The sequence below is a fragment of the Pelodiscus sinensis genome, chromosome 3 (assembly GCF_049634645.1).
Source record: "Pelodiscus sinensis isolate JC-2024 chromosome 3, ASM4963464v1, whole genome shotgun sequence".
Taxonomy (NCBI): Eukaryota; Metazoa; Chordata; order Testudines; family Trionychidae; genus Pelodiscus; species Pelodiscus sinensis.
The window spans coordinates 48,064,782-48,086,389 of NC_134713.1; the positions used below are offsets into that span (position 1 = coordinate 48,064,782).

At 40.6% G+C, this 21,608-nt stretch overlaps 1 protein-coding gene across 1 annotated transcript in view; it reads right to left on the reverse strand.

The window, feature by feature from the left end:
• LOC102461967 (protein eyes shut homolog) overlaps nt 1-21,608 on the reverse strand; it is a 190,456-nt gene that overhangs the window by 29,124 nt on the left and 139,724 nt on the right. Inside the window, exons 7-8 of the mRNA XM_014577321.3 lie at nt 15,543-15,647; nt 15,079-15,218 (exon numbers count right to left, since the gene is read on the reverse strand). Coding sequence (XP_014432807.3) covers nt 15,079-15,218; nt 15,543-15,647 — 245 coding nt within the window. The remainder of the gene's footprint in view (nt 1-15,078; nt 15,219-15,542; nt 15,648-21,608) is intronic.

Consider the following 21,608-nt stretch of genomic DNA (forward strand, 5'->3'; position numbering starts at 1 on the left):
ATCAAGCCTTTAATTTGTTTGAGCTAAAGCAGACTTTTTAGAAAGATCAATTCTTGATTTAAAGACTCCAAATGATGAAGAATCCATGATGTCCTTAGGTGAGTTGTTTCAGTGATTATCTTGGAATGCAATGCCAATGAAAAGAACCATTGTGATACAGTAGCTAAGAGAACACAGTTAAAAATATGCGTGTTATTGTTAGTCTGAATTTGTATAACTTCTAGCCATTAGATTTTGTATTGTCTTTCTCTGGTCAAAGAAGAACTGACTGCTATCACAAATCTACTTCTCATTTAGATTCTGGCAGACAATGAACAAGTCATCTCTTAACCATCTCTTGGATAAACTAAATAAATTGAGCTCTTTTCGTCTCTCACTATATGGCAGGTTTTCTGCCCCACAAATCATTCTTGTATGTCTTTTTGAGCTTTTTACACTATGTCAACATCCTTGTTGAAGTATGGGCTGGACATAGAACCAGATAAGGGCTTCACTAATTCTTTATAGGTAATAATACTGCCTCCTTACTGTTTCTGTATACATCCCTATGTTTACAACCAAGGATCTGATTTATACTCTTAGGGTATGTCTACACTACCACCCTAGTTCGAACTAGGGTGGTAATGTAGTCAACCGGAGTTGCAAATGAAGCCCGGGATTTGAATTTGCCGGGCAGCATTTGCATATTGCCGGGCACCGCCATTTTTAAATGTCTGCTAGTTCGGACTCCGTGCCCCGTGGCTACATGCGGCACAAACTATATAGTTTGGACTAGGCTTCCACGAGAAGTAACGATAGTTCGGAATAGGAAGCCTAGTCTGAACTACCTAGTTCGTGGCGCGTGTAGCCGCAGGGCACAGAGTGCAAACTAGCGGACATTTAAAAATGGTGGCGCCCGGCAATATGCCAATAAAGCCCGGGAAATTCAAATCCTGGGCTTCATTTGCAACTCCGATTGACTACATTACCACCCTAGTTCGAACTAGAGTGGTAGTGTAGACATACCCTTATTCATAGCACTATTCAGGAGTTTATGTTCAACTGGCATTTTCAATGACCCCTAAGATCAATTTATTCTCACTGCATTCCAGGCCAGTCACCCATCCAGTACATGTGACCTAAAACTAATAACACTTTAAATTGACAAAGTGCAGAAGAAAGTCACTAATTAAATATTAATTAGGGTATGATCGTTCAACATACACATTTTAGAGTGTTTCTGTGAGTCCATTTGTTCAAGTATTCTTCCTAAATGGTAAGAGGTTAGCATACCAAACGTGGTATGCGACTTCCTCTTCTCCAGTCTTAAAGCAAAGTCGGGGTTTGGTTGTGCCAAGAAAACTAGAAGCCCTGGCTGGGAAAAGGACAGTTTTCCATAACATGTAAAAAGAGGGCCTGCTGTTCAGAGGGTCGTAACATGAGAATGACCACTGGAGACAGTGAGCCCACAGGGGAGAGCTGTCCTTCAGACTAGGGACATGAGAATGACCACCAATGGACTGGCCAACAGGTCTGGGGCTCTGCCATCTCTCGTGCCAGCATACAGTAGGTAGCCCCTTTGACCCGAAACCCTTTCTCCTGCTCCTGGCCCATGGCTGCCGCACTAGGGAGGGAAAAAAAGAACAGGCTCTGATGGGCATGGGGGGGGGGGGTGGCCCAGGGTAGGAGAGAATAACAGGCCTGGGCAGGCTAGTGAAGGTATGGGGGGGGGAGGAAGAGACCCCGAGTGAGCTGGGAGAGTCACTAGAGAGGGGAGAGAGAACAGGCTCTGTGCAGGAAGGGAGTCTGGGGGAAGAGAACATGCCCCTGGCCCCCAGCCTGCTGCACCCCACCTTACATCCACAAGGCATTGCCTTGAAGGTTTTAATTGCTAGTGTGTAAGAAAAAAATACCTAGCACACATTAACAGAGTCCTCTTTCAAACAGGATAACATGTTAACATGGTGCTGTTGAAAGATACTATCGTAATGCAAACTAGGTACATTTTAGTTCACACCAACTACACCATTACAGAGCAGTACAGTGCAAGAGTACTATGAAATTAATCTCCTATAACCTGCACTTCAGTGTAGTGTAGACAAGCCCTTAGATCATTATACTCCAGATTACATAGAGAGAGAACTCATTTTAGAAGGAATTTTAAGCTAAATACAATTATTGAGGAAACAGGATGACTTCTCCCCTGCTTCTTCCCATCTTTGGCATCACTGACCAGTTTCTGCCAAGACTTTTCCCAATCCGCTTTGCCTGACTTCCTGTTACAATTGTAATGTGAGTTCTGTCCCTTTTTATAGTAAAGGCTAATTATATTACTGAAGATTACATCAAGCACTTTCACTGCAAAATCAATCTCATATCTGCAGACTGGGCAAGAAAAAATACCTTAACATTAAAATGATCAGTTAGTTTGTCCTAGATGGCAAGTATCGTGGAGCAGGTCCTCTTGACCACGGCCTCGCATGTATTGCCCATACTGCCACACTAAGGCCCCTCACAAGAAAAACACAGGCCGCTGAGGCTGATCCAGAGACAGAATTTAAAGTCCCTTGGGTGCTCAGCACAGTTCTCAGTAAACGGAACTGAACTTGGCAAGCACCTGGTCCAGGAAGATAAGAATAGGGAAATGAACTAAATTAATGAGCACTAAAAACAGGACAAGATAGGAATAGGGAAATGAGCTGTCATATACACCAGTAAACAAGCATCTGGAACAGGGAAAGAAAAAACATAGCTAGTTCTCACATGTGCCAGTCATGTCTGCATCAGGCACTGACCGCAAATCCCTGAGGCAGACGTCATGTCAAAAGGAAGGAACCCTAATATGGTACTGGATATCAAAATTATAGTATAAAGCATCCTGAACCCTAAGCTCGGGGAGGTTCTGTATCAAGACGGAAGGCACATATCATCCAGCCTGGCTGAGGGGCTGATCACCCGAAGCCTCCTCCCACCCACCGAATCAAGAAAAGGGGGGTACGAAACTTGAGCATGCTATACGTTGTTTTTGTCTGTGCATCATAACAGTTACTGGGCTTTTTAGTATCGCTTGCTATATTGTATTAACCATTTCATATTTAGAAGTTGTTAAGTATAAGTAGACCAATGTTTAATTCCACCAGCTGTTCAAAGATAACCATTGAAGGACTGGCTGTAGGACGGGTTTTATTATTTCTGTACTGGTTTTATTTGTTATATTTTTTATTGCATGCTGCGCTGTCTAAGACTATTCAGAGATGGCAATTTAATATAATCAATCTGTAGTCAATAAAGTTTGTAATTGGTTAAGTACATTTTAAGCTCGGGCTTTCCTCCTTCACGGCCGCAGCACCTCGCCACATTCACCACCCCTAGACAATCTTTTGAGACTCTGGTTCTTCAGCAAGTGAGAATATTCTTTTCTGGACTCATAGGAGGTGTAATAGGCAAAAAGCAGGATGCTGTTAAATAGCTTTCTCTTCAATAAATGAAACAAATATTTGCCTTTTTGCAAAAGAACTATGCACCCTCAAATTAAGAAATGGTCTTGAATTGCAATCTCAATCTATCATGTGTAGAAAGAGGTTAATTTTTTTTCAGAATGTTATGATGGTTGCTTGTGGTGTCTTACAATTATGCTTATAATGAATACTACTTACCGTTTTAACGGTTAAGCTATTATTACATTTTTACACAGATTTCATCCTAAAGTATGTCTCAGACTACAATCCTGAAGTTTTATAATTCCATCTTTCCCTGCCAAGGTGGATTATGGAGTTCCTAAAAATGATAACCAGGGCAGGTCAAATGTTAAGGCTCCATGAATATACAAGTATTGTACAATATCACTGAAATAATAGCCTTCTCTGGGGTAGAATGGCCCAAATAAAATCCCACAAAATTTGAAAGGGAATAATTTTATATCGTTTATATCCACAAGAGTCCTGTAGCACTCCAATGTACTATATTAAGAGAATACCATGTAAGAAAATATTTAGATTTGCGGGTTTGTCATTAGGCCACATTCAAAACAATAAAAAGTAGTTCTACTTTGAAAAGCAGTTCCTTAATTGAAAAAAAAAACTCTACATCAATTGATTGCATCTCACTGAAACCAGATCAAATCTGTTTTATTTACATTGCAAATATAGCTTTTTTCTGTCAGACCTGCAAAGTCTACCTGGAATCTAGAAGCCAAGCCATGATATTTCTGGCTCATACATCACCAGTAATAAACATTCTACCCAGAGAAGAATTATTTATGTGGTGGACAAATCTGAGATTAATAAGAAAAGCCATTTAAAAAAAATGTGGGGTTTTGGTTTAGAAAATAGTTCTTTCCCCCCTAGTCATAACTTAATAATGACTCTCAGTAAAAACTGCACATCAATCTTATAAGCTGACCTCAAGGAAGAACTAGTAGGAAGGACTCTCTTTGGCAACTTTAGAGTAGAAAAGTGTTTAGCTACTAGGGATTGCTAAAATGTTTTTAGCTACTAGAGGTTGATTTTTTATTTATACCGAATCCACTGCTCCCCTGAACAGTGCTTCTGATCCTGGTCTCCAGACAGAGCCCGAATATCTACACTGTAGTCTTTAGAGCTATAACCTGGGCATGTCTATACTTACTGGAAGATCCAAACTCCGGAGCTCAATCTTCTGGCATTTGATTTAGTGGGTCTAGTATACACCCATAAATCGAACGCTGAGGGCAGCTCCCATTGGTTCCAGTACTCTTCCTCTTGGGATGTGTAAGGAAAGTCAATGGGAGCATTTGTTCCTGTTGGTCTCCCACAGTGTGGATGCTACCACAGCGTGACTTAAAGTAAGCATTTTGCATAGCTGGAGTTGCGTACTTTAAGCCAACCTTCCACGTCCAGTGTAGACCTGGCCCCTGAGCCCCACAAGCCTGAATCCACTGACACTGGCTAGCAAAGCTGTACCAGAGATATTTGTTGCTGTGCAGATATATCCTGACAGGCCTATAGTTACCCAGATCATCGTGTTTACTGTTTTAAAATACTGATGAAATATAGGCTTTCTCCAGTCTTCAGTCTAATATTAACAGTCGTGCAAGATCCTCAAACAGCTCCTCTAACACTCTTGGACTGTAAGATAGCCAGACCCACTGATTTAAAAATCTCTAAGGGTATGTCTACACTACAAAGTTAATTCGAACCAACGGACGTTAGTTCGAATTAACTTTGATAGGCGCTACACAAGCGCTCCGCTAGTTCAAACTTAATTGGAACTAGCGGAGCGCTTAGTTCGAACTAGGTAAACCTCATTCTACGAGGACTAAGCCTAGTTCGAACTTACTAGTTTGAATTAAGGGGTGTGTAGCTCCTTAATTCGAACTAGTGGGAGGCTAGCCCTCCCCAGCTTTCCCTGATGACCACTCTGGCCAACACCAGGGAAACTCTATTGCCCCCCTCCCAGCCTCGGACCCCTTAAAGGGGCACGGGCTGGCTACGGTGCTTGTGCCAGGTGCAAGCCTGCCAGCACCCAGCTAGCAGACCCTGCACCTGCCATGGCTCAAGCCAGCCACCCGATGCCCCCCAGCCCTCCCCCTCTTCCCGGGACCAGGCTGGCGGTGCCCGGGAGCTTGCCCGGGACCGCAAGAGGCGGGCGCCCACCTGGTCTAGTGCGGACATCGTGGACCTTGTCCACGATCTCCGCACTAGGCACAGGAAAGTGGCCATCTAGGGCAGGAGAGCTGCCAGCCTGGCCACCCAGGAGCAAGTGTGCATGAAAATCAAGGTGGTCCACTGAGATCCCTGATCCTGAGCTTACAATGGCCGTACTGGGTCCCTGGAGGGGATGGACCGAAGACAGTGACCAAGCCATTTGTCTCGTGCCATCCCTCTCCAGCCTTCCACAAACTTTGGGCAGGGACACCACTCCTACCCCCTGGCTAATACCACTCCATGGACCCAACCTCCATGACTTTATCTCACTTCTCTTTAAATGCTGTTCTTGTTCTAGCCTTCACAGCCTCCTGCAGCAAGGAGTTCCACAGGTTGACTCTTTGCTTTGTGAAGAAGAACTTTCTGTTATTAGTTTGAAGCCTGCTACCCATTCCTTTCCTTTGATGTCCTCTAGTCCTTCTATTATGGGAACTAATGAAGAACTTTTCTTGATGCACCCTCTCCACCCCACTCATGCTTTTATAGACCTCTATCCTATCCCCCCTCAGTCTCCTCTTTTCTAAACTGAAAAGTCCCAATCTCTTTAGCCTCTCTTCATATGGGACCTGTTCCAAACCTCTGATCATTTTAGTTGCCTTCCCCTCTCCCACCCTCTCTCTTCCCCTCTCCCACCTCTTTTTCCCAGTCTCCCCGAGTTTTGTTCAATTAAGAGAGATTCTATTTTTAACCACATGTTTTATTTATTTTATGCATCAGGAAGGGGGCCTAGGGAAGGGTAAGTGGAAGGAGGTGAGGGAGGAATGGGGTACGAGCCCCCAGTGGGGAGGACTGGGCTTGGTCTGTGGGCTTCTGGGGGTGGAAGCTCTCCTGCAGCCCCCTAATTGCCCCCTCTCCCCAGATGGCAGCCTGCGGCAAGTGCAGCTGGGCTGATGGCCGAGTGGCGTGATGTGCCCAGTGTGGGTACTCCGGGCAATCCAAGCCAGGACTGCTTTGCAAGCGGGGCACCCCTGAGAACTGTCTGTCCGTTGTGGGGGTCAGGTCCCTTTAAGCACAGCCCTCCGCTAGCCTGAGGCAGCAGCTCCACGCTCTAAGTCCTCATCTGATGCCCTGCCGGCACTGTGTCTGGCTATCCTTAACCCCGGTTCAGGGTCCACTTAATGTGGACATGCTAGTTCGAATTAGCAAAATGCTAATTCGAACTAGTTTTTTAGTCTGTATCCGTTAGTTCAAATTAGCTTAGTTTGAATTAACTAATTCAAACTAAGTTAGTTCGAATTAACTTTGTAGTGTAGACATACCCTAACTTTAGTACCCACTTTTAAATATTCTCTTGGGACACTACTGGATTGGAAAGAGTGTTATACGATAGGATGCCTCATCTTTTTTTTTCTAAAAACATAACAGAAATATTTATTGAATACTTCTATCTTATCTGCATTATTATTGATAATTTTATCATTTCTAACTCGTAATAAATAAATACATATTAAAAATTGTGTTTGTCTTGTCTTGTTCCTAATATCCTTAGAAAACATCTTATTTTCCTTAATCATGCTAGCCATAGATTTCTCCTTGTGTCTCTTTGCTTCCCTTATCAATTTTCTATATTTCTGAGCTCTGGATTTATGTTCATTACTATCAAATTCTCCTTCCTTCCATTTGTAGTTTATTTCTGACTGATTAGACTCTGTTGAAATTTGTAATTATTAATTAACATAACCTCTAGAAGAATGGGAAACTACACGTGACTTGGTCAGCCCATAAAGTCATACATAGATTCTTGCAGAAATAAGTTGCATTTTAACATAAGAATATATGAATGGCCATACTGGGTGAGACCAAAAGACCAACTAATCCAGTATCCTATGTTCCAATAGTGTCCAATGCCAGGTATCCCAGAAGGAATGAACAGAACAGGTAACTTTCAAGTGATCAGTCCCCTGTCACCCATTCCCAGCCCTGACAAATAGAGGCAAGAGACACCAGCCCTACCAATTCTGTCTAATAGTGATTGATGGACCTATCCTGGATGAATTTATTTAGGGTTTTTTTAACTCTAAACCAATGAGGGGCAATTTAGGCTAGTGAAAGGGCCACAAGATTAACATAACAATGTACAGACCTGTTGTGCATAGACATCATGTCAAAATTGTTTAGCCCCTAGGGCCAGATTTTTAAACTATACAGGTACCTGAAGATATAGATATGCATATAAATAACAGGACTTGCAAAAGTACCCATGGTTATTAGGGGACTAAGCATTTCTGAAAGTCTCAACTGGGTGCCTAGCTTCATCTCTAGGCCCCTAAATAAGTTTAAAAATGTATCCATTTGTGAACACACTTGGTACCAACACTAGACTAAAACATTGTTTTCTCAGTTAGAAGAAATGCATTCCAATCTGTGTTTAATAAGCACTCGTCTGTTCTGGAAATCATAGTATTCCTTTAACAGTTATAGATATTCCTGAACCAGTTCATATGGATCAAGAATGTTTTAACTGGCTTGGATCCCTATTTAAGGACATTTACTTTCTCCTGAGATTTTTTAACATGTTAGAAATTCTCACATGTAGAAGCAGTACATTTGTTTTGTAAGGAAATAAAACAGGAGGAAAATACTACTATTAACTTCTATTCCTTTAAGTACAACATTGTCAAAAATGATATCAGATAACATTTTTTTGAAGTTCCCAGGGTTTCTGGCACTGTCACAAAATCTCATCTTATGGAATGACATAGACTGTAGTATTAAAAGCTTGGGACTTGAAATGCTGTCCATTCCAAATACAGCTATGTGTTTTTTCAGGGAGAAATAAAATATCCCCTGCAAGACTAATCTAATGAGAACACCATTAAGCTTAGCTAAAACCCTTAATGCTCAGTCAGGTTTCTCTGAAACTGACATGTTCATCTCCTGGTAGTTGAAACACCAGTATGATCATTTGAAGCAACAGCACATGATGATTTATAACCCTGATGCGATTTCTTCTTTCCTTACTAGCTTGACTCCAGCTAGTTCATGGCAACTTTGCATAGATGCCAAGAAACCTAGGAAATGTCATACCAGATTGAACCAGTGGTTCATTTAGTCCAGTATCCTATTGCTCACAGTAGCCAATAAGATCTTCTAAGGAAGTTGTAAGGAACTTTTAAATAAGCAGTATTGGAAAAACTTCTGGCAAGAAAAAGATTCTTCTTGACATTATACAGCTAGACTGTGGAGACGGGGGAGGGGGAAAGGTTTCGTAAAAACTCCACTGCGTCCAGGCAACACATTTGCTCTTCCGCTTTTTTTTTTTTTTTTGGCGGAAGAAGTAATGCGCTGTTTCTGAAGCCCTTGTATTCCTCATTCTACAAGGAAGAAGGGGGCTTTTGAAAGAGGTTTTTTTTTCTGACATTTGGCCCAGTTTAGATGGGCCATATGTCAGAAAAGCCTTTTCCGACAAAAACTTGTAGTCTAGCTGTACCCAAGAGAACAATGGTTTTAATCCCTGCTATAGTAACTGAGGATTTTCTCATTATCCATATTAATGTCCAATTCTCTTTTGAATTCTACTAAGGCTTCTGTATGTCTCAGGTGCTAATCTGCAGGCTCATGGTGTGCATTTTCAATCACAGCACAGAGTACCTCTAGCTCTGAAGCAATATAGTAACATCACATATGCATGTGTCAACACTAAAGAAAAAACAGTTTGACTTAAAAATGTCAAAGTCTCTCACTCTCCTTTGCTGGCAATGAGACCTGGAGAATAGCTACACAGGGGGGAACCAGAAACAATCACTTTTTGTGAAGGAGATGTATATGAACAGAAGGAAAGAAGCACTATGCAGTATTATAGATTACAGCTATTAGAAAGATGCAACAAATTAGGAACAACTCATCATGTAGCTAAAACAAAGGAAAGAAAAAGTTGAAGCATGAGCAGGAATAGCTATGGAAAGATTTTGATTCTGCTGACATAACAGATTTTCAGAGATGTTATTATATTGCTCCGCCGCAGAGCATTCATGCAGGCTGGCCATTGCTCCTATTGACAGGCTAATTGCCTGTTCTGTGTTCTGAGCTAAGTCACAGTTGATGTACTAAATACCCAGTTATCTGTCAATCCACTGTGGGTCAGAGAGACATTATACCCATCCTCTATATGGGCTGGAAACTCCAGTCTATCTACTTGAGTCATTGTACTGATATGTATCAGAGGGTATGTCTACACTACCCTCCTAGTTCGAACTAGCGGGGTAATGTAGGCATACCGCACTTGCAAATGAAGCCCGGGATTTGAATTTCCCGGGCTTCATTTGCATAAGCGGGGCGCCGCCATTTTTAAAACCCCGCTGGTTCAAACCCCATGCAGCGCGGCTACACGGGGCACGAACTAGGTAGTTCGAACTAGGCTTCCTAGTTCGAACTACCGTTACTCCTCGTTTGAACTAGGAGGGTAGTGTAGACATACCCAGAGAGATCAGCCTCAAATAGTAAAATCTTTTTGTTTACTCTACACACTGGTCACAGAATACCCTATTTATATGAAGAGGTGCTTTATTTCTTCTCCTTCCCCCGTATAGAAGAGAAGGAGCATATTTACAAAAAAGAAAAAATGGCTTTAAATATATAATAATGTTTTAAATTAATTCTTTAATGGAAATTGTAGTGTCACTTATGATATTACTAGCACTACAACAAAAATCATTCTGAGTTTGTCAAATCTTTTCAGTAAGCAAGTTATATTAATTTGCCAATTTCTGCAATAAGAAGACACAAGCAAAAAGCAAATACATCTAACAGTTTATTTTTATTTCTGTTTTTTTGCAGTTTAGAGAAAACAGTACATTATAGTATTATGAACAAATTAAATGCCTCATACAATATATAAGTTGTCATGGGAGGGAAGATCCTTTCATGGACTGAGAACTGGTTAAAAGACAGGAAACAAAGGGCAGGAATAAATGGTAAATTTTCAGAATGGAGAGGGGTAACCAGTGGTGTTCCCCAAGGGTCAGTCCTAGGACCAATCCTATTTAACTTATTCATAAATGATCTGGAGAAAGGGGTAAACAGTGAGGTGGCAAAGTTTGCAGATGATACTAAACTGCTCAAGGTAGTTAAGCCCAAAGCAAACTGTGAAGAACTTCAAAAAGATCTCACAAAACTAAGTGATTAGGCAACAAAATAGCAAATGAAATTTAATGTGGATAAATGTAAAATAATGAACATTGGGAAAAATAATCCCACCTATACATATAATATGATGGGGTCTAATTTAGCTACAACTAATCAGGAAAAGATCTTGGAGTCATCGTGGATAGTTCTCTGAAGACGTCCATGCAGTGTGCAGCAGCAGTCAAAAAAGCAACCAGGAATAATTAAAAAGGGGATAGAGAAGACGGAGAATATCTTATTGCCCTTATACAAATCCATGGTACGCCCACATCTTGAATACTGCATACAGATGTGGTGTCCTCATCTCAAAAAAGATATACTGGCATTAGAAAAGGTTCAGAAAAGGGCAACTAAAATGATTAGGGGCTTGGAATGGGTCCCATGTGAGGAGAGATTAAAGAGACTGGGACTTTTTATCTTGGAAAAGAGGAAACTAAGGGGGGATATGGTAGAGGTCTATAAAATCATGAGTGGTGTGGAGAAAGTGAATAAGGAAAAGCTATTTACTTGTTCCCATAATATAAGAACCAGAGGCCACCAAATGAAACTAATGGGCAGCAGGTTTAAAACAAATAAAGAGAAGTTAAATAAAAGGTGTCCCTAACCTCTGTCAGAGGGTGAAGATGGATGGCAGGAGAGAGATTACCTGTTTGATTCACTCCCTCTGGCATTGGCCACTGTCAGCAGACAGGGTACTGGGCTGGATGGACCTTTGGTCTGACCCAGTATAGCCATTCTTTTGTTCTTATATAGTCCACATAAATTTTTGACTGTCTCTACAATGTTTGCAGGAATAAATTAGAAATATCTTAAGGCTTTTAAGGAAATATTACAATAAAATGTTTTAGTAGCTCCCATCAGCATCCTTGGCACATCATCACTTCCCATCCTAACTAGCCATAATGATTATTGCGTCATTATAGTGTTATGCGATGTACAGTAAATTTGCACTCAGTATAGCACTTTAAATCATAAAAATGTTAAAATTTACCAGATGCTGAATAATGTAACTTTAAACCTTTAAGGTAATAAGTATTTCTGTGTTATATTTCATATTCAATGGGGTACCCAGAGACTTCAAGGTAAAATAAATGTTGATTGCTGCTTTGTAAAATCATTGCCTGCTTTGCACAATATATTTTTGCAGGAAACATATTTCAGCAAAATAATTTACTAAGGCAAATCTTTTAAGCACAGGGTATCATATTGGGGGCAGCTGTTTGAAATGATTAGGTCACAAATACTGTTTTAAAAATAAATCGCATTATGTAAAATACAATGTAATTTCATTTCCTCCAATAAAAATACCTTAAAAATGTAAACTGTAAATGGACTATTCATATGAGCAAACACTTTCTATTTCAAGATCTTCTTACATCTTTCTTTAAAAATTAGTGGAATCCTTTTAAAAATGGAATTTTTAATAATACTGAAAATAGCTAACTAAATATGCATTTGTCCTGTATTACAGAAAGAAAAAATAAACAGCGTCTAAAAAAAAAAAGCAGGAAGAAATTCTATCACGCTTTCAGTTGCACTGCTGAGTCTTTACAGTTGGATAGCATATCTTGTAGGTATGTCCATAGTCTTGAAGGTTTCTTCATGCAGTCTAACTCATTTGGTAGCCCACTCTCTAGCCTCTGGACTAAATGAACCTTGAAAAAAATTTCTACACATGGAATCAGCCTGATTGATAATATTTGCTCTGGGATGCAGAAGCAACAGTACTATTATTATTTTGTTACCATGCTGAATTGAGGCTTCTTCCACACAATTGTCCAAACAGATGCATAGTATTCAATTTAACTTTTTGAATAAGAAATAAGAATTCCAATCTTTCCTTGAGAAGCACATCTTCATGTAATAAAAATGGATTCTTATACCTTAGGGCTACGTCTACACTGCATGCTTCTTGCGCAAAAAAAGTATTCGCACAAGAGAGCGTCTACACTGGTCACAGTGCATCGTAAAAGCTATGCGCTTTTGCACCCACACTGACAGGATGCTCTTGAACAAAAACTTCACCCTGGAACTACTTTGGAGAGGGCAAAAGAGCACCAGGACATTCTGGCAGTGGGGCGGGGGCTGGAGCTCCTTTGAGACGCTTGCTTAAAGGGATCTCCCTGGACAATCGTTTTTCTCCTGCTGCGTGATTTGGGACCCCTTGTAGGGACTGAAAGCTGGAGCATTTCTAGTTGTTGTTACCCTCTGCCTTATTGGACACCACAGCTTGTGCCCTAGTGCCTTTTGTGCATTTGGCCTTCTCATTGCTGTGCCGTAGAGCCAGGAGTGGCCCTGTGCCTGCTCTGGCACCATAGGGCCATGTTGGAGTTCCTGCAGCTGCTCCTCTATGCTGCTGCGCTACTCCTGCAGGAGCTCGACACCGAGCTCACTCTGGACTCCCTCTGCACGGATGCGGTGGCATCCCTGTGGCATTCCTACCCGATGGTGGAGAGGCGATATTGGAGACTGGACACCAGTACCGACTGGTGGGACCGGCTGGTCCTGGAGCAATGGGACGACCAACAGTGTCTCCGGAACTTCAGAATGCGAAAGCAGATGTTCCTGGAGCTGTGTGCCTGGTTCGCCCTTGTGCTCCTGACACATACCACAGTAGGGTTGCTTCAGTCTCCTATCTACATCTCCCTCCCTCCCATCCCTAACCCTTCCCTCCCCTGCCTCCCCTTACCTCCCAATAAACAAAACTGTTTTTTGTTCAAACAACAGAAAACTTTTATTTGTATTTACAATAGGGAAGAAGGGTGGGCAGTGGGAGGGGGTCTGAATTGAGAGGGGGAGGAAGAAAGGGCTCTGAACTGGGAGGGGAAGTTATTGCTGGGAGGGGCTGCTCCTGCCAGTGCCTCTGTGGGTGCTGAGGCCTTGCCATCCTTCAGGCCAGGTTGGGGCAGGCAGCACCGGGATGTGGGCAGGACAGGGTGCAGCAGGTGGGGGCATGGCAGCGGCTGAAGGAGTGGCTGGGGGGGCAGCAGGAGAGGCGAGTAAGAAGTGCAACACTCACTGGAGGATCCTTCACTGGCCTCGGATGAAGCCCAGGAGATGTCCTGGCTGCTGACCACTAGCTCGAAGTGGAGGGTGATGGTGCAGTTGTGGTCATCCTCATCCTCCTCCAACCTGGACCCGGTGGGCAAGTCACTCTCTTCCTCTACATCAGGTGGCCTGGTGACTGGGGGGTGCAGGCTGGTGTCCACAGGAACCGAGGGTCCTTCCATAGCTGTCTCCCCCAGGATGGTGTGGAGGCGGTCTTAGTGAAGGCAGGTGTTGGTTCCTGCCCCCTGGCCATAGGTGGTCCGGACATAGCCCAGGTGCCGCTCCTTAACCTTAGCCCAGACCTGTTCAACAATCCAGGCCGGATGTCCCTGCTGGGTGAGCGCCTGGGCCATGTGGCTAAAAATGTCTGCATTGTGGCAAAGGGCATGAGGGTTGTGGAGGGCTTCCTCCTCAGCCCACAGGTCCAGAAGAGCCTTGACCTCTGGCTGGGACCAGCAAGGGGTATGCTGCTTTGTGACCCTCTGGGCCTGCTGAGAGCCCTTCGGTGTCTGCTGGGAGAAGGGTGCAGGCTCTCGGTGTCCCTCTGTAGCAGACATCTCTGTGGGGGCTCATGGGTGCAGCAGGGCAGAGCCACGTGGTGGAGCTTCTGGCTATGCTGATGCTGCCACACGGACTCTGCAGGCTGCGTGTGGCTTTAAGGGGGCGTCTGGCAACCAGGAAGTAAGGAGCTGTGAGTGCAGAGCGTCCAAGTAGCCACTTGGCTTTTTTCCTGGGAGGCCAGTTCTTGTGCAAAAACTCTTGGCTGCCTGTCCACACTGACCTCTTGTGCAAGAACACTTGCACATGAAGGCTTCTTCCTGATATAGAGCATCAGAGCTCTCATTCAAGAAGCCCTGTTTTCCGACGCTATACTGTAAATTTACTTGTACAAGAATGCATGTGCAGTGTAGACAGCTGGCAAGTTTTTTCACAAGAATGGTTGTTCTTGAGCAAGAAGTGTGCAAGGTAGACACAGCCCAGGTGTTTGGTTTCATAATGGATCATATAGTTGCACAAACAGTCATTGCATTACTGTTAAAGAACTCATTACTTGATAAAATATTTTGAGATACTTTGAATATGAACCAATTTAATTCAATCTTATCTATGCACTAATTTAATTTGATAATACTTACAATATTAATGTGTATAGGTTTTTTGTATACATCTCAACTGTCATTACTAGCTTGTAGTTTTATTTTATTTTATTTTTATAAGGTGTGAACATATTGCTTTATCTTACCTCTGTATTTTCAATACATGGCAGCAAACATGTGGAATTGAGTTCATGGGGTCTGTCCACACACAGTTTTCCTGAGATGCACTTTATATTGTAGAACGAGCAAGCATCAATATCCAGTTCACATTTTTCACCTTCAAACCCTACACCATATAAAGAGAAAAAAATTAATGAAAACTTACACACATATATTGACATTGGGGCTAATCACGATGACAGTAGTTAACATAATACTTAAGAGTAATTTGACCATTTTATTTCTTGAAAAGGACACTTCAAACAAAGCATAAAAGCTGAGTCCTTGCAAAAAATTATGCATTGTATTACAATGCATTAAATCAAATTTTATGGCTACTGTTATATACGGAAATGAGTGAAAGAGAATTTAAATTGGTAAATTAAATTAAATTCTCTCCTTTTTAATATTGGTATTATTCAAGAAGTTAAATTTATCTGGACTGACTTACCCATGAGGCAAGTACACTTGAAATGGCCAATGGAATCAATGCATGTTCCTCCGTGTTTACATGGATTGGAATCACACTCATTAATTTCCATCTCACAGAATGTTCCTGTTTAAAAAGCCAAAAAATAGTGTTTATTTCTCCCAATTTTTTTTTAATGAAGGATGATTAAATTCCTAATAAATAAAATATCTAACAAATAGTTTATAGAGAAAAATATTTAAATTTTTAAACAATAGTTAAAAGCCCCAGACAAATATTGACTAAAACCTAAGGACTTCTTGTTTTAAGTATCTAAGAGCCCTTACTTTCTATTACTGTCTGGAAAGATGCTTGCTTCCTTATAGAATAAGTTTCTTGAGGCTCTGCTCTTGCAGCTTGATCCAGTACAATAGGTCCCAAGCACATTAATCTACAGGTTGAACCTGTCTAGTGCAGCACTAACAGGACATGACCAGTGCTGAACCAGAGAATTTGCTGGAACCTGGGAGGTCAATATTAACTAGCATCATTACCAACATTTTCCCTGTTTACTGGTCTCTTAGAAGACATTTTAGGGGTAAATTAGACCTAAATATTATCACAGAAAAATAAGCACTGGAACTAGTGAGTATAATCAAACTTCATGGGACTGTGAGGAACTTGGCCACACCCATGATAATCATGCTGGACCATGGATGTTGCTGCACCAGAAAATGCCAGACTAGAAAGGTTCAACCTGTAGTTGAATGATTGAGGCTTATATGTAGGAACTTCCATAGGAAAAATAAATAAATAAGAACAACTGAGACAATACCTTTTGAGGTATTGAGGATCTTTTTTCTACTGTTTTTTCTAACAAGGATCCACAAAGATCTTTAGCATGGATAAGCCCAGAATGCTGTTCTGTTTTTTCTGTGACTCATTTTTTTCTGTACCCCATCTAGTGGTAGAATCCATTTGGCTTGGAAAAATGATAGCTTGTCATAGTGATCTGTTATCTTTTGTTTTATACTTAGATTGTAAGCTTTTTGTGAGCAGTTCCTTTTTTTTAGTTCTGTTTTTCTACAGCACTAAGCACATTGGGGTCTTGGATCATGACTGGCTGTCCTAAGAGTGATAATAATTAAAACAATAAATAATAACAACAGTCAAAAAAAACCTGAAAAGATTTGTCAGAAGGGAAACACAGAAATTCCTATGGAGTATAAATGTGGTTTCAAAATGAATTTTTCCATATGTTATTTACCAGAGGTAAAATGAAAGAAAAACTAGGGAAAAATCCCTCTGATGAGCATTATTGCATAATACAAAACATTAAACTGCTTTCTGGAATCTCTAATACTTTCAGTTTTACACCACTCTTTTCTCCTCCCTCCCCCCCATTTTTAAATTGTGTTGCAGTTTGTATCTTCAGAAGCAGAGCAGACAATGAAAATGCAAAATCTTTGGTCTGGGAAAGCTAGCTTAATTATGCAAAAGAAAAAAAAACCTAAGTATTTTCTCCTAAACCCAAGCAAAAATGTTAGTGGTTCAGAGGATTTCAGTAACCAAAGGGGTTATTATAATACTCTGACCTAATTTACTGAGAAATCAGATACTAACCACAAATGTTTTTCTTAAAGTGAGTTACCAAGTTCAATATTATTCATGCAGAAAGCTCACAAATGAAATACTGCTATAAGAAATGCTACTGTATACACAAATATTGTATATTTCTTGGGCTAAAAAAGCATTAAAAATTGTATTATAATTATGTGTTGGTCATCTTCATTGGGATGAATCTCATCTTTAATTAATTTATTTAATTTAATCGGAATGATAAAACTGCTCGGGAAATAGGGTTTCATTAAAGAAAAATGTTAATAAAATAGCAGAGAATTTCATCTTTTTTTAAAAATTGAAAGTTTTATGGCCAAACCCCCAATTTTTGTTCTTGTCTGTTTTAAAAGGTTGATATTTCCCCAAAAATGCAGACACTTTTTGTGAAAAAGAAAATGTAGACCTGAAACCTCATTTTTCCATCCAACACAATTCAGACAGGAAAATTTCTATTAGTCCTTCTTAAATATTCACATGTTATGTGGACATTTACATGCCCTCTGGAACACAGGGAGTAATTTATTTTTATGTATGAGTAAAATAATATTTTTCTATCATCTTCCAAATACAGACAAATATATTTTTATATTTGGTATGGTAAATTTTTGTATCAAATTTGCTGGGCTCATATAAAGGTACTGGAGGAAAACACACATATCTGAATGACATAACACAGGAAGGCTATGTTTGCTTATATTGCGCAGTGTTGATTTTATTTTAATTTCTGTAAGGCTTATTCAATGAGATTAATAGTTATATGAAGGATAGAACAAGCTACTCAGAAATAAGTGACCCAAAAGACATTTAGAGTCAGCTGTAAAGTTGGACCAATCTCAAATCTGAAAAGATATTTAAAAAGTATAATTCATAAAATAGCAAAACATAAATTGGCAATCTGTGAAACTGGCAGAGAAGGGTGTGGTAATTAACTGAGACTCCATATCAGCAAAAGATTTTAGAATGTGATTTATTCAACCCTTCTTCTTCAAAGTACTCATGCTTATTCTTAACTAGAAGATTTACCCATCATTGTTCAGATCCTTAACTCGATTACGTTTTGTTTTTTGGAAAATAAAATTAAAATGTCCATGCTTCATTTCAATCATTTCTCTGGGGTAGGGGTCAGTAGTCAGGTTTCCCCAGGAGAGAGAAATACTCCAGCCGTCTCTCACCGCAGCAGCTTGGAGCCAGAGGCTATATCTACACTCGTGGCTTCCTGCGTGAGAAATATGCAAACGAGGCTAAGCGTGGAATAACACCGAGCCTCATTTGCATACCTAATGAGCCGCCATTTTTGCAAAAGAAGTTCTTGCACCAGAAGGAGCTGTCTACACTACCCCTTCTTGCACAAGAAAAACCCTCTTGCGCAATTCCGATGCGCCGATTATTTTCAGGAATAATGGCATTGTGCAAGAGGGTTTTTCTTGCACAAGAATGGGCAGTGTAGACAGCTCCTTCTGGTGCAAGACCTTCTTTTGCAAAAATGACGACTCATTAGGTATGCAAATGAGGCTCAGAGATATTCCACGCTTAGCCTCATTTGCATATTTCTTGTGCAGGAAGCTGCGAGTATAGACATAGCCAGATAGAAGCACTTCTCCATGGCTGCTGCAGCACCAGCGGGATCAGCTGTGTAGGGGTATATGTTCCCTGATTGAAGCAGGTCCAGCTGCATGTGCCCCTCTGAGCTTCCCAGCCAGAGTGAGGAATGGAGCAAACTGTGCACTTCCCCTTACTCCCTGGCAAAGGAAACATATAGCAATGTTCCTTTATGAATCAGGATGGGAGGCTTGGGGTTGGGGCAGCTCCTAATAGGGGGGAAAGCACCTCCAGCCAGCCCCTTTCACCTGCCTTGTGATTCTGTCTCTATTCTGTATGGTTTTATGAAAAGCAATCCCATTGCAGGCATATCACATTTTCCTTGTACAACCAAACCCTGGCCTTGCTATGATAAGAGAAATCTGTCTACCAAATTTGGTGGACCTAGCTCTTACTATTTCGGAGGAGCTCTTTATCAAACAGATAGACAGACAGACAGACAAACTCTCTCAAACATATAGTACATGCCTATGAACTAAGAGCCTGAAGTTTTAGCTTTTACATTCTCCTGTGAGTGAGAGAAGTCCTTGTCCTGTGTAGGTAGCAACTCTTCATGTGCAGAGTCCCACTGGGATCAGTGGGGGTTTGTTTGCATTCAGTAACCATTTTCCCCACATTTACTCTATCCTTCTGTTCCTGACCATATATTTTGTAGCACATTATTCAGGATGTTTTCAAATGATTGAAGCAAGGAGTTTTGTTTAAACAAGATTAAAGTTAAGTGAGCAGAAAAGAAAGAAATTACATGGGACTAGTCGACGACGATTGTAAAATAAACAAAAATACAAACATGTAACAGCACAATCCTATTCTACCTAAAACTAAGGAGAACTAAAACTAAAACAAACAAGAGTGTGAGCATGGATTTAAATAGTAGACAAATTCATCATCTTGAACTTTTGCATCAGGCTGTGCTATAGACATATTCCAATTATTAACAAAGACTTTTTTCTGGAAGTTCTGCAGGTAAGATTATTTTTAAAGGAATTTTCTAATTTAAGGTTTTGATGTTTCATTTTAAAATGAATTCCATAAAAATAAAATCAGATTTAACTCTAGCCTGTTTTACCCTTGTAACATCTCCTGAGCATAGGATTTTCTTACAGATTTATTCCTAAAGGGAAATTTGGAAGCATTGTGTGTTCAGATTATTTCATAAAGATAATCATAATCAACCCACATAAAATAATCACTATATGGTAAAATTTTGAATCTTTTAAGTAGCCAATTCCATTAAGCAACTTTTCATCACCAGAAAGAGGTTGACAAACTAGTAACTCCAAACTGTTATAAAGTTTATTAGGATCTCACTGCTGCTGAGAAATGCATAATTTATGGTATTAAGATCTGATTAAGTGTTAAATAGATGTCAGGAGAGATCTCCACAGTAATCTACTTAGCTTTTAATGCCTAATTATCACTTCATAGTGGAGTGAAGGCTGAATAATTGAGAACTGCAACACTTAAAGAACTCAAACAGGATTTTTGAATGCAATTAAGCAAGATATTCCCCTATCAAGAATAAGTTTAACATGTACAGAGAACAAAGGAGAAATAAGACATTTTTAGAAATAGGAAGGAAAATCTTTTCGTCATTTTTTTATTAGTTATGCATTTAAATGCATTTAACTAGACCTTGTAATCTGATCTCCAGATGATTTTGTTTAGGAAGGATCATTTATAAAGCCCCACCCATAGCTCCTGGATAAGGCAAAACAAGTTAAAAGAAACAGAAGAAGCTACTTACTTACAATACAATTAGGTAAGAAAGCAGGGAAATCAGTTGGGCTGTGTCTACACTGGCGCGATCTGGCGCAAAAGCGGCTGCTCTCATGCAAAAACTTGCTGCCCATCAACACTGGCCGCGTATTCTTGCACAAGTAAACTGACATTCTAATGTATAAAATTAGGGTTTCTTGAGCAAGAACTCTGACGCTCCCACTCAGGAATAAGCCCTCTTGTGCAAGAGCTCTTCCAGAAGAAGCCAGTGTAGACAGGCAACATGAATTTCTTGTGCAAGAAAGCCCTATGGTTAAAATGGCCATCAGAGCTTTCTTGTGCAAGAGAGCATCTACACTGGCATGGATGCTCTTGTGAAAAAGCACATCTCTTGAGCAAAAGCACATGCTAGTGTAGACACTCTCTTCTGGAAGAGTTTTTGCAGAAGAACTCTTCCACAAAAGAGTTTTTGCATGAGAACATACCAGTGTAGATGTAGCCTTGTTGTTGTTTGTAAAATGGGGAAAATAAATGATAGGAGATGTATAGGTTATAAACAAGAATCCAACACGATTCAAAAAACAACTGAACATTTACATGGAAAAAAAATAACAGAGTAAATAATGCTAATAAACATTTTGGAAGGGATATTAAACATCATGCTGCAGGAAATTAGCTAATCTCTAACTATAAGTCTAGCATGGGATCTAATGTGGAGGGAGCTAATCATCCCACAAATACCTAGTATAGGATTCTTACACCTTTCTCTTAAGCTTCTGGTACTGGCCTCTGGCAGAGACAGGATACTGGACTAAATGGGTCTGATCAAGTCTGGCAATCCCCATGTTCTTATATTCCATTACTTAATAACTGTAAATATCACCATGCAGAAATAATCACAAATTATCCATTGACAATCCTTTGTCATAGGGAGCCTTGTCCCAGAAAACTTCCTCCATTTTGCTTCTTTTCTCTCCGTGATTTGCTTGCTGATTGAAAATGGACAAGTTGATGCATGTTTTGCCCATCATTCATCATCTCTTTGTTTCCACTAATGTGATCTATGCCATCAAATGCCAACAATGCCCCACTGCCATGTATGTTGGCCAAAGTGGACAGTCTCTACAGGAAAGAATTAATGGACACAAATCAGATATTCGAAAAAGCAGC